Below are 12699 nucleotides of genomic sequence, written 5' to 3' on the forward strand. Positions count from 1 at the left end.
CTGTGGTCCTTGGACCTAAGGGAGTTAATGTGAAGGCCATACCATGGAATAGTCAGGTTGAGAGTCATGGCTTTATTGGAGACTAGGTGAGGACGGAGTTGAGCAAATCAGAAGCTACAGAAATTGTGGGGAAAATGGAGGGCCGAAGGATAGACAGTTGGGATTTTCAAACTGCAGTTGTTGATGAATTGGAGGTGCAAAAGGCGGTTGGGTAGAGTGATACAAGGAAGTGATTAGAGATAGCCTTATCTGTGATTGACAGGATAGGAGTGGTGAGACCAGATGAGAGGGCAAGATGACGGGTGGTCATGAATATAAATTGGGAATTCGCGAGCCGGAGGAGTTGGAAGAGAAGTATAGTTTGGCACAGGTTTAGGTACCGGCAGGTTCGGGACTTCGCAAGAAAGGTTTCCCTGACCTTCCCGAAAGCGCGGCCTCTTGGTTGCTGGAGGCGGTTATACCAGCGGGAGGGCTGGACAGGAGGGGTGTTACAGCAATCTATGGGAAGATCCTGGAGGAGGACAGGGTGTTTATGGATGGGATTAAGGCAAAGTGGGAGGAGGATCCAGGGGGTTGGGGGGGCGGGGGGGGGGGGGGTTGGAAGAGGGACTATGATGTGAGGTGCTGCGGAGGGCGAATGCCTCAACCTCGTGTGTGAGGCTGGGGCTGATACAGCTGAAAGTCATACATAGGGTGAACCTCACAAAAGTAAGAGTGGGCCAGCTGTTCGAGGGGGTGGAGAATTTCTGTGAGTGATGTGGGAGGGTCCCTTGAACCATGTTCGTAGTTTTGGCCCTGCCCAAAGCTGGAAAGGTTTTGGCGGGAGGTATTTTGCACTATCTCAGGGGTCTTGCATATTGATGTGGAGCCCGATCCCCTAGAAGCCATATTCAGTGTGTCGGACCGGCCCGAGTTGCAAGTGGGAGCGTATGTTTTAGCCTTCGCCTCGCTGATCGCTCATGAGCGGATCCTATTGGAGTGGACGTCAGTCTCTCCACAACGTGCCTCGGCATGATGGGGAGACCTGCTGGAGCTTTTGACCCTGGAGAAGGTGCAGTTTGAGCTGAGGGGGCGAAGGAGGGGTTTGTTCATTATGCACTTTCAGGAGATGATTACCGTTGACTGTTGAGGGGGGAAATCGGGGAGTGGTTTCTTTGGTTTGGGTGGGATTGTTTTTTTAAAAATATTGTTGGGGTTGTTCTTGTTTTTCTTTTGTATGGTGAAAATGTTAAAAATTTGTCGAATAAAATATATTGTTTTAAATGAATATAAATTGACAGTTTACATGGAGGAGAGAGAGAGCATGATGAGTTGGTTGAGATGAAGGTTAAAATGCAGAGGATGAGAAGATATTCAATGCAGAAGCTCACGGAGGAAGTCAGTGAAGAAAAAACATGGTGAGATTTTGTGTTTACATGGGTATAGCAGAGAATGAAAAGGTGAGTGGGGTGTGGAACAAGCCAAGGTACCCAAAAAGAGGAGAAAGTACTGTAGTATGAATCTAGGCTATGATAGATACGGATAATAATCTATTTTTATTCTTTTTGCATAATTAAGTTAAAATATGAGGACCAGCCCGATTCAAACAGAAGCGCCAACAGACCCGCTGTAAGTAGTGGTTTCACATCAACTGTGTTTCACACCATAGCTAATCACTCCGATGTGGAGTCAATCCCAATTTTTTGAAAAATCCCTTTTCGCAAGCGGTTTTAAAAACATCACCCACGATTGGTTTCAGATGTTAACTTAATAGGAGCGGCAAGATGGCGCAGTGGTTAGTGCCTCGCGGCGCCGAGGTCCCAGGTTCAATTCTGGCTCTGGGTCACTGTCCGTGTGGAGTTTGCACATTCTCCCTGTATTTGCGTGGGTCTCACCCCCAGAACCCAAAGATGTGCTTGTTAGGTGGATTGGCCATGCTAAATTGCCCCTTAATTGGAAAAAAGTATTTGCGTACTCTAAATTTATAAAAAGTTAACTTAAAAAAGTGTAAGCACTTCCATCAGTCCTCGATAAATATTTAAATATTAACATGGGAGGAAGACTTCCATTTGGACGGTGACACAAGTAAGGTACCACCTGGCTTTTAACTTATTTAAATAGTTTCATTCACACACCAATAGTAACTTCCGCTCGTCTTATGGCGCAATTCCCTCTGTGCTACTATGGCAATAAAGATACTGAATGATTAGTGTCGTCAATGGAAAGTTACTGACGCCCTGTCTCTTGTCATTCCATATAATTCCCGTAACATACTTCTTTCTTTCTATCCGGCACCTCTTTATTTGAAAGGGAAAGGTTCACAAATTCCATTGCAAGAACTAAAAAAACGTCAAGATATTTTAAGAATCCGTGTTGGGCATTAATTATGTCGCTTGGGCAACCTTTCAATCATAAATGAATAAATGCCTGAAGGGCTTAATCTTGTGACATGTTCAAAGGGGAAGTTATAGTTTCCTGCAGTGACAAATTTGATCCCTATCCTTTTCAGATTGATATTTTTCGAAACAAGTATTAACGCGTATTTGGGTTCACGTTGGATCCCCAGTAAACGTAGCGTTGAGATATTCGAATCTTACCTAAAAAAGATACATATTTTGATATTGTAATAAAGAAGCAAAACTTCCACAAATGTACATGACCCCACTGAATGGATTTCAAACTTCCAAAGTGGACAACCCCTTCCCAGCGCCCCAGTAACCTACCCCCAATATCAACAAACCACACTCGGTCTGCCGCGAATCGATTGCACTGGTCGGGACTCCACATATCAGGGCGGTTCTTCCAATTGGAAGAGCTTGACATCCCTTCGCAGGCTTTCGGGCTTCGGTATGGGTGAAGTCAAGTGAACATGCTGCTTTGGATTCCAGTAGGAGAGAGGGGACAGGTTTGGGTAGCTGGCAGCTTGCAGTTGGCATGAGTTTCAGCACTAGGCGGGCTTTGTGACGTCTCCACGCCGACAACCACGTACCTTGAAACTAACAAGTGAGTAGCCACTGACCACCCCACCCCCTCACCCGGGGGGAGGGGCCGGGTCATGGATACTGCAAGAGGACCATTCACCCCTCACAGAATGACATTCCACTAGGAAGGAGGGAGCAGAAAGGCTTGGGTGAAATAACGAGTTTTTTTTTTACAAAGAGGAATCAGTTACAATTAAGAGCGACTTCGTAACAAATAAACTGACTGCGGGCATCCACTCCCTGAAATCCAAGCTCTCTGCAAACGGACACTCGCCTGAACGTAGGTACGGTGTGTCTAATGTTCCATCACACCAATCAGAAGGGACACGGCAGGACAATTGGTTATAAATAGACCCGGTCATCAATAATTTCTCCTGTACGACTAGTCTTTGTGCCAGAGAGACAAATAAATGAGACAGATCAATCAAATATAAGTGGCTGAAAACAACGAACGCCTTAAAGTAAGTTTGAGAAGCAGCACAAGTGAAGTTGTCAAAAATAGCATTAGCATTGCAATTATGTTACCAGGCGAGTAATATAGAGACCTGACTAACGACCGAGAGACAAAGTTTCATAACATCCGCGGAATTTCGATTTAGTTAATTGAGGCACGATCAATTTGGCTGGAGACAAAGTTGAATTCAAACTGAGGCTTTATTAGTATCTGACGCATATTTATAACCCGGCTCCTGGGCGGAGCTAGCATGCAGGGGCCCAGGTGAACCTGTAGTGCAGGTTCTACCGTACAACCCTTAATACACAGTGGTTTACCACATTCACCCCCTGTTAAAATTGAGTCCGGCGGGGGTGGTGGATAACTATATACAATTCGCAATCTTTAATATATACAGAACAGTAAAAAAATGTCTCTGGTCATCCGGTGGGCCGGTCAGAGGTTCAGCCGTTCCGGCGCCTTGATCGTCCTCTGAGATCGACGAAGTGGAGCCGGCGATGTTGGTGCTGTCGTGGTCGAAGTTGACTCCGGGAGCGTGCCGAAATCCTCTTCATCAACGAGGGTGAGCAGGGGGACGATGGACAGTCCTATGGGGGGGTGATGGGGGTGGCGGGGGAGGGGAGGGTGGCGCTGGGGGCAATGGGGGTGGTGCGGGGCTGGAACCTGCTGGTGCCAGGTCCCTGAGGGAGACGGTATCCTGGCAGCTATTGGGGAACGCCATGTAGGCGTACTGTGGGTTTGTGTGGAGCAGGTGCACTCTTTCCACCAACGGATCCGCCTTGTGGATCCGCACATGTTTATGGAGAAGCACGGTTCCCGGAGCTGTGAGCCAAGTTGGGAGTGATACCCCAGATGTGGACTTCCTGGGGAAGGCAAAAAGACGTTCATGTGGTGTACTGTTAGTAGCAGTGCAGAGTAATAAGCGAATGGAATGTAGTGCATCAGGGAGGACCTCTTGCCAGCGGGAGGCCGGGAGATTTCTGGACCGTAGGGCCAGCTGGACGGCCCTCCATACCGTCCCATTCTCCCTTTCTACCTGTCCGTTTCCCCGGGGGTTGTAGCTCGTCGTTCTGCTGGAGGCGATACCCCTGCTGAGCAGGAACTGACGTAGCTCACCACTCATAAATGAGGATCCCCTGTCACTGTGGATGTAGGCGGGGAAGGCGAACAGAGTGAAGATAGAATTAAGGGCTTTAATGAAGGTGGCAGACATCATGTCGGGGTATGGGATGGCGAAGGGAAAACGGGAGTATTCATCGATCACACTGAGGAAATACTTGTGTCGGTCGGAGGAGGGGAGGGGGCCTTTGAAATCCACGCTGAGGCGTTCAAAGGGGCGGGAGGCCTTCACCAGGTGCGTGCGGTCCGGCCGGTAGAAGTGCGGCTTGCACTCCGCACAGACCTGGCAGTCCTTGGTATCATCCTTACTTCCTCGACGGAGTAGGGAAAATTTTGTGCCGTAATGAAGTGGTACAACCAAGTGACCCCTGGGTGACAAAGGCTGTCGTGCAGGGCCCGGAGTCGGTCCACCTGTGCGCTGGCACATGTACCTCGGGATAGGGCGTCTGTGGGCTTGTTGAGTTTGCCAGGGCGATACTTAATCTCGTAGTTATAGGTGGAGAGCTCGATTCTCCACCGCAAGATTTTATCATTTTTGATCTTGCCCCGCTGTGTGTTGTTGAACATGAAGGCTACCGACCGTTGGTCAGTGAGGAGAGTGAATCTCCTGCCGGCCAGGTAATGCCTCCAATGTCGCACAGCCTCGACGATAGCCTGGGCCTCCTTTTCGACGGATGAGTGCCGAATTTCGGAGGCATGGAGGTGCGGGAAAAGAATGCCACGGGCCTGCCTGCCTGGTTGAGGGTTAGGGAAGGGCGGCAAGGGCGACGTCTGATGCGTCGCTTTCTACTTAGAAAGGAAATGTTTCGTCTACAGCGTGCATTCCAGCTTTGGCAATATCAGCTCTGATACGGGCGAAAGCCTGTTGGGCCTCAGCCGTCAGGGGGAAATGAGTGGACTATATGAGTGGGCGGGCCTTGTCCGCATAGTTTGGGACCCACTGAGCGTAATATGAGAAGAACCCCAGGCAGCGTTTGAGGGCCTTCGGGCAATGGGGGAGGGGGAGCTCCATGAGGGGGTGCATGCGGTCGGGATCGGGCCCCAGAACTCCATTCTGGACCACGTAGCCGAGGATGGCTAAGAGCTTTGTACGGAACACACACTTCTCCTTGTTATACGTGAGGTTGAGGAGAGTGGCGGTGCGGAGAAATTTAGCGAGGTTGGCGTCGTGGTCCTGCTGATCATGGCCGCAGATGGTCACATTGTCTAGGTACGGAAACGTGGCCTGCAAGCCGTACCAGTCGACCATTCGGTCCATCTAGCTTTGGAAGACTGAAACCCCATTGGTGACGCCAAAGGGGACCCTAAGGAAGTGATATAGCCGGTTGTCTGCCTCTAAAGCGGTGTATGGCCGGTCCACCTGTGCGCTGGCACATGTACCTCGGGATAGGGCGTCTGGGGGCTTGTTGAGTTTGCCAGGGCGATACTTAATCTCGTAGTTATAGGTGGAGAGCTCGATTCTCCACCGCAAGATTTTGTCATTTTTGATCTTACCCCGATGTGTGTTATTGAACATGAAGACTACCGACCGTTGGTCAGTGAGGAGAGTGAATATCCTGCCGGCCAGGTAATGCCTCCAATGTCGCACAGCCTCAACGATAGCCTGGGCCTCCTTTATGATGGATGAGTGCCGAATTTCGGAGGCATGGAGGGTGCAGGAAAAGAATGCCACGGGCCTGCCTGCCTGGTTGAGGGTGGCGGCAAGGGCGACGTCCGATGCGTCGCTTTCTACTTAGAAAGGAAGTGTTTCGTCTGCAGCGTGCATTCCAGCTTTGGCAATATCAGCTCTGATCCAGGCGAAAGCCTGTTGGGCCTCAGCAGTCAGGGGGAAATGAGTGGACTATATGAGTGGGCGGGCCTTGTCCGCATAGTTTGGGACCCACTGAGCGTAATATGAGAAGAACCCCAGGCAGCGTTTGAGGGCCTTCGGGCAGTGGGGGAGGGGAAGCTCCATGAGGGGGCGCATGCGGTCGGGATCGGGCCCCAGAACTCCATTCTGGACCACGTAGCCGAGGATGGCTAAGAGCTTTGTACGGAACACACACTTCTCATTGTTATACGTGAGGTTGAGGAGAGTGGCAGTGCGGAGAAATTTAGCTAGGTTGGCGTCGTGGTCCTGCTGATTATGGCCGCAGATGGTCACATTGTCTAGGTACGGAAACGTGGCCCGCAAGCCGTACCAGTCGACCATTCGGTCCATCTCCCTTTGGAAGACCGAAACCCCATTGGTGACGCCGAAGGGGACCCTAAGGAAGTGATATAGTTGGCCGTCTGCCTCGAAGGCGGTGTATGGCGGGTCCGATTTACGGATGGGGAGCTGGTGGTAGGCGGATTTCAGGTCCACCGTTGAGGAGACCCGGTACTGTGCAATCTGGTTAACCATGTCAGATATGCTTGGAAGTGGGTACGCGTCGAGCTGCGTGCACCTGTTGATGGTCTGGCTGTAGTCCACGACTATTCGGTTTTTCTCCCCAGACTTAACCACTACCACTTGAGCTCTCCAGGGGCTGTTGCTGGCCTCGATAACTCCCTCCTGAAGCAACCGCTGGACATCGGACCTGACGAAGGCCTTATCCTGGGTGTTGTACCGTCTGCTCCTGGTGGTGACGGGTTTGCAATCTGGAATTAGATTGGCAAAAAGGGAAGGAGGATCGACCTTTAGGGTCGCGAGGCCGCACACAGTGAGGGGTGGTAAGGGTCTGCTGAATTTAAGGGTCAGGCTCTGGAGGTTGCACTGAAAATCCAGACCAAGGATAAGTGCAGCGCAGAGGTTAGGGAGGACATAGAGGGCTTCCGGGTGCGGCGATGACCAGCTGAGTCGCACGTTTCGGCAGCTCCCTGTGAAACGGACTTTTGGGCTCTTGATAGGAGCCCCAACGGCAATTTTGACGGCTAAAAACACTGTGCGGTAAACCAGAAGGGAATCCCCCCTGGATACGGATGGAAAAAGGAGGAGAGAGTGGCCAGATTGCAGTGTATCCTTTAGAACAGCGGCAAGGAAGGCAAGCAAAAACCAAGATGGCGTCGGAAGGTGGCAGTTTAACATGGGGCCCTGAACAACAAGAGTTCTTGAAATGCTGTGTGGAAGAGATCAAAAAGGAAATGAAGAAAGAGCTGTTGGCCCCGATACTACAGGCGATCGAAGGGCTAAAGGAGGAACAAAAGACCCAGGAGCGGGAGCTTCGGGTCGTGAAGGCAAAGGCAGCCGAGAATGAGGACGATATACAGGGCCTGGTGGTGAAGACGGAGACGCAGGAGGCACATCAGAAACGATGTGTGGAAAGGTTGGAGGCACTGGAAAACAACGCAAGGAGGAACAACCTGAGGATTCTTGGTCTTCCTGAAGGTGTGGAGGGAGCGGACGTCGGGGCATATGTGAGCACGATGCTGCACTCGTTAATGGGAGCGGAGGCCCCGGCGGGTCCGTTGGAGGTGGAGGGAGCATACCGAGTGATGGCGCAAGGACCGAGAGCAGGAGAAATTCCCAGAGCCATAGTGGTGAGATTCCTCCGTTTTAAGGATAGAGAAATGGTCCTTAGATGGGCGAAGAAAACTCGGAGCAGTAAATGGGAGAACGCGGTGATCCGCGTTTATCAAGACTGGAGTGCGGAGGTGGCGAGAAGGAGGGCGAGCTTTAATCGGGCCAAGGCGGTGCTTCATAAAAAGAAGATAAAATTTGGAATGCTGCAACCGGCAAGACTGTGGGTCACATATCGAGGGAGGCACCACTACTTTGAGACGGCGGATGAAGCGACTTTTATTGTGGAAGAAAAACTGGAATGAGCGGGTTATTAAAAAGAACGTTCGAACAAAGTGGTGGGGCGAATGTGGGGGGCAAAGAGGGGTTTTATGTACTAATCCTGCGATGTGGTAACTTTTCTCTCTCCCACAGGTGGTGATGGGGGAGGAGGGGAGGTGGAGGAGATGGGGCGTTGGCCATTGGGGGCGGGGCCAAGGGAGAAGCGCGGGCTTGGTTCCCGCGCTATGATAATCATGGCGGGAATAGAGAAGCAGGAAGGAGGGGGCGTCGCACGGTGCGAGCCGAGGTCACGGGGGGAAGCCGAGGTCAGCCAGAGTTTGCTGACTTCTGGAAGCAACATGGGGGGAGTAATTACGCTAGCGGGGGATTTAGCGGGGGGGGTGGGAGGGGGGAATTACTGGGTTGCTGCTGCTGGGGAGAGGGGGGAGCTGGTATGGGAGAGGATGGGCGGGGGGGCACCGCCTGGGGGAGATACAGCTGCGTGGGAACCGGGTGAGGAGCTGGAAAAAGGTGATGGCTAATCGACAAGGGGGGGGGGTAGGAAGCCCCCCAACTCGGCTGATCACGTGGAACGTGAGAGGGCTGAACGGGCCGATAAAGAGGGCACGGGTACTCGCACACCTTAAGAAACTTAAGGCAGATGTGGTTATGTTACAGGAAACGCACCTGAAACTGATAGACCAGGTTAGGCTATGCAAAGGATGGGTGGGGCAGGTGTTCCATTCGGGACTAGATGCGAAAAACAGGGGGGTGGCTATATTAGTGGGGAAGCGGGTAATGTTCGAGGCAAAGACTATAGTGGCGGATAACGGGGGCAGATACGTGATGGTGAGTGGCAAACTACAGGGGGAGACGGTGGTTTTGGTAAACGTATATGCCCCGAACTGGGATGATGCCAATTTTATGAGGCGGATGCTGGGACGCATTCCGGACCTAGAGATGGGAAAGCTGATAATGGGGGGAGATTTTAATACGGTGTTGGAACCAGGGCTGGATAGGTCGAAGTCCAGGACTGGAAGGAGGCCGGCAGCAGCCAAGGTACTTAAAGATTTTATGGAGCAGATGGGAGGTGTAGACCCGTGGAGATTTAGCAGACCTAGGAGTAAGGAGTTCTCGTTTTTCTCCTATGTCCATAAAGTCTACTCGCGAATAGACTTTTTTGTGCTGGGTAGGGCATTGATCCCGAAGGTGAGGGGAACGGAGTATACGGCTATAGCCATTTCGGATCACGCTCTACACTGGGTAAACTTGGAGATAGGGGAGGAAACAGGAGGGCGCCCACCCTGGAGAATGGACATGGGACTAATGGCAGATGAGGGTGTGTGTCTAAGGGTGAGGGGGTGCATTGAAAAGTACTTGGAACTCAATGATAATGGGGAGGTCCAGGTGGGAGTGGTTTGGGAGGCGTGGAAGGCGGTGGTTAGAGGGGAGCTGATATCAATAAGGGCACATAAAGGGAAGCAGGAGAGTAAGGAACGGGAGCGGTTGCTGCAAGAACTTTTGAGGGTGGACAGACAATATGCGGAAGCACCGGAGGAGGGACTGTACAGGGAAAGGCAAAGGCTACATGTAGAATTTGACTTGCTGACTACAGGCACTGCAGAGGCACAATGGAGGAAGGCACAGGGTGTACAGTACGAATATGGGGAGAAGGCGAGCAGGTTGCTGGCACACCAATTGAGGAAAAGGGGAGCAGCGAGGGAAATAGGGGGAGTGAGGGATGAGGAAGGAGAGATGGAGCGGGGAGCGGAGAGAATGAATGGAGTGTTCAAGACATTTTATAAAAAATTATATGAAGCTCAACCCCCGGATGGGAGGGAGAGATTGATGGGCTTCTTGGATCAGCTGGAATTTCCCAAGGTGGAAGAGCAGGAAAGGGTGGGACTGGGAGCACAGATCGAGGTAGAAGAAGTGGTGAAAGGAATTAGGAGCATGCAGGCGGGAAAGGCCCCGGGACCGGATGGATTCCCAGTCGAATTCTATAGAAAATATGTGGACTTGCTCGCCCCGGTACTGACGAGGACCTTTAATGAGGCAAAGGAAAGGGGACAACTGCCCCCGACTATGTCTGAAGCAACGATATCGCTTCTCTTAAAGAAGGAAAAGGACCCGCTACAATGCGGGTCCTATAGACCTATTTCCCTCCTAAATGTAGATGCCAAGGTCCTGGCCAAGGTAATGGCAATGAGAATAGAGGAATGTGTCCCGGGGGTGGTCCACGAGGACCAAACTGGGTTTGTGAAGGGGAGACAGCTGAACACGAATATACGGAGGTTGTTAGGGGTAATGACGATGGCCCCACCAGAGGGAGAAACGGAGATAGTAGTGGCGATGGATGCCGAGAAAGCATTTGATAGAGTGGAGTGGGATTATTTGTGGGAGGTGTTGAGGAGATTTGGTTTTGGAGAGGGGTATGTTAGATGGGTGCAGCTGTTGTATAGGGCCCCAGTGGCGAGCGTGGTCACGAATGGACGGGGATCTGCATATTTTCGGCTCCATAGAGGGACAAGGCAGGGATGCCCTCTGTCCCCATTATTGATTGCACTGGCGATTGAGCCCCTGGCGATAGCGTTGAGGGGTTCCAAGAAGTGGAGGGGAGTATTTAGGGGAGGAGAAGAGCACCGGGTATCTTTGTATGCGGACGATTTGCTACTGTACGTGGCGGACCCGGCGGAGGGGATGCCAGAAATAATGCGGATACTTGGGGAGTTTGGGGATTTTTCAGGGTATAAATTGAACATGGGGAAAAGTGAGTTGTTTGTGGTGCATCCAGGGGAGCAGAGTAGAGAAATAGAGGACCTACCGTTAAGGAAGGTAACAAGGGACTTTCGTTACCTGGGGATCCAGATAGCTAAGAATTGGGGCACATTGCATAGGTTAAATTTAACGCGGTTGGTGGAACAAATGGAGGAGGATTTCAAGAGATGGGATATGGTATCCCTGTCAATGGCAGGGAGGGTGCAGGCGGTTAAGATGGTGGTCCTCCCGAGATTCCTCTTTGTGTTTCAGTGCCTCCCGGTGGTGATCACGAAGGCTTTTTTTAAAAGGATTGAAAAGAGCATCATGGGTTTTGTGTGGGCCGGGAAGACCCCGAGAGTGAGGAAGGGATTCTTACAGCGTAGCAGGGATAGTGGGGGCTGGCACTACCGAGCCTAAGTGAGTATTATTGGGCCACTAATATTTCAATGGTGAGTAAGTGGATGGGAGAGGAGGAGGGAGCGGCGTGGAAGAGATTAGAGAGGGCGTCCTGTAGGGGGACTAGCCTACAGGCTATGGTGACAGCCCCATTGCCGTTCTCACCGAGGAACTACACCACAAGCCCGGTGGTGGTGGCTACACTGAAGATTTGGGGACAGTGGAGACGGCATAGGGGAAAGACTGGAGCCTTGGGGGGGGTCCCCGATAAGAAACAACCATAGGTTTGCCCCGGGGGGAATGGATGGGGGATATGGAATGTGGCTGTGGCGCACAAAGACTCCGTGTGACGAATAGAGTGAAGTCGATGAGGCTTTATTAAGCGTGTCTGTTCCCCAGCAGCCCGATAGTAAACTGGCCTGCGGGGGAAGGCACCGGCTTCTTATACTTCGCCTTCAGGGCGGAGTATGAGGTCAACGGCCAACCAGGACCCGGGATCTGTCAGCCAATGACATTAGGGCTTCCAGTCCCACATGACCCCCAATACATACTACCACATTCACCCCTTGTCAAAATGAACCCGGCGGGGTGATGCTTCGTATGGTGGTAAGGGTTTACAGTACTGGTCCTGGGAGGATAGAACAGTTACATGGTAGTACAGTATTGGACAGTATCGTCCTGTTACAACTATTTACAGAGGATATAGGAAAAACAAAATGTTCATTGGACAGTCCATCTTTGTTTTACATCGACGCCACGAGTCGGTCGGGCGGTCTGGTCGTCCGTGTCGATCGCCTCGGCCCCGGCGGTGGTGGTGGTGCTTGTACCAGCGTTGTCGCCTCTGGGAGCCGCACGGTTTCAGCTGTCGGTGCAAAGGGGAGGGGGACTGAACCTCCTGGGAAGGGGGCGGTCGCGGGGTGCGGCGGTGGCAGGAAGGGGGGCGGTTGTGTTGATGGTGCCGGGGGGGTGTGCGTGGTGCCGGCGGGCGCCAGATCCCGCAGGGAGACCGTGTCCTGTCGGCCGTCGGGGTACTCCACGTAGGCGTACTGGGGGTTTGCGTGGAGGAGGTGAACCCTTTCGACCAACGGGTCCGCCTTATGTGCCCGCACGTGCTTTTGGAGCAGGATGGGTCCTGAAGCCGCCAGCCAGGTCGGCAGCGACGTTCCAGAGGAGGACCTCCTAGGGAAGACAAGGAGACGCTCGTGAGGCGTTTGATTAGTGCTCGTACATAATAACGACCGGATGGAATGGAGAGCGTCCGGGAGGACCTC

At 52.1% G+C, this 12699-nt stretch overlaps 1 protein-coding gene and 1 long non-coding RNA gene across 5 annotated transcripts in view; one reads left to right on the top strand and one right to left on the bottom strand.

Annotated features, from left to right (window-relative positions):
• The window catches only part of cdc14ab (cell division cycle 14Ab), a 333919-nt gene extending 331034 nt beyond the window's left edge, over positions 1-2885 (bottom strand). Inside the window, exon 1 of one of the 4 annotated variants that reach the window (XM_072511378.1) lies at positions 2703-2885. In XM_072511378.1, the coding sequence (XP_072367479.1) occupies positions 2703-2802 (100 nt within the window). In that variant the 5' untranslated portion in view covers positions 2803-2885. The remainder of the gene's footprint in view (positions 1-2702) is intronic. The other 3 variants (XM_072511377.1, XM_072511373.1, XM_072511374.1) reach the window with 3 other exon arrangements.
• Positions 2886-3033: 148 nt separating this feature from the next.
• Positions 3034-12699, top strand: part of LOC140426511 (uncharacterized) — a 65528-nt gene continuing 55862 nt past the window's right edge. Inside the window, exon 1 of the long non-coding RNA XR_011948217.1 lies at positions 3034-3421. This is a non-coding gene — a long non-coding RNA (uncharacterized lncRNA). The remainder of the gene's footprint in view (positions 3422-12699) is intronic.

Source organism: Scyliorhinus torazame, chromosome 7 (genome assembly GCF_047496885.1).
Source record: "Scyliorhinus torazame isolate Kashiwa2021f chromosome 7, sScyTor2.1, whole genome shotgun sequence".
In the NCBI taxonomy this organism is placed as follows: domain Eukaryota; kingdom Metazoa; phylum Chordata; class Chondrichthyes; order Carcharhiniformes; family Scyliorhinidae; genus Scyliorhinus; species Scyliorhinus torazame.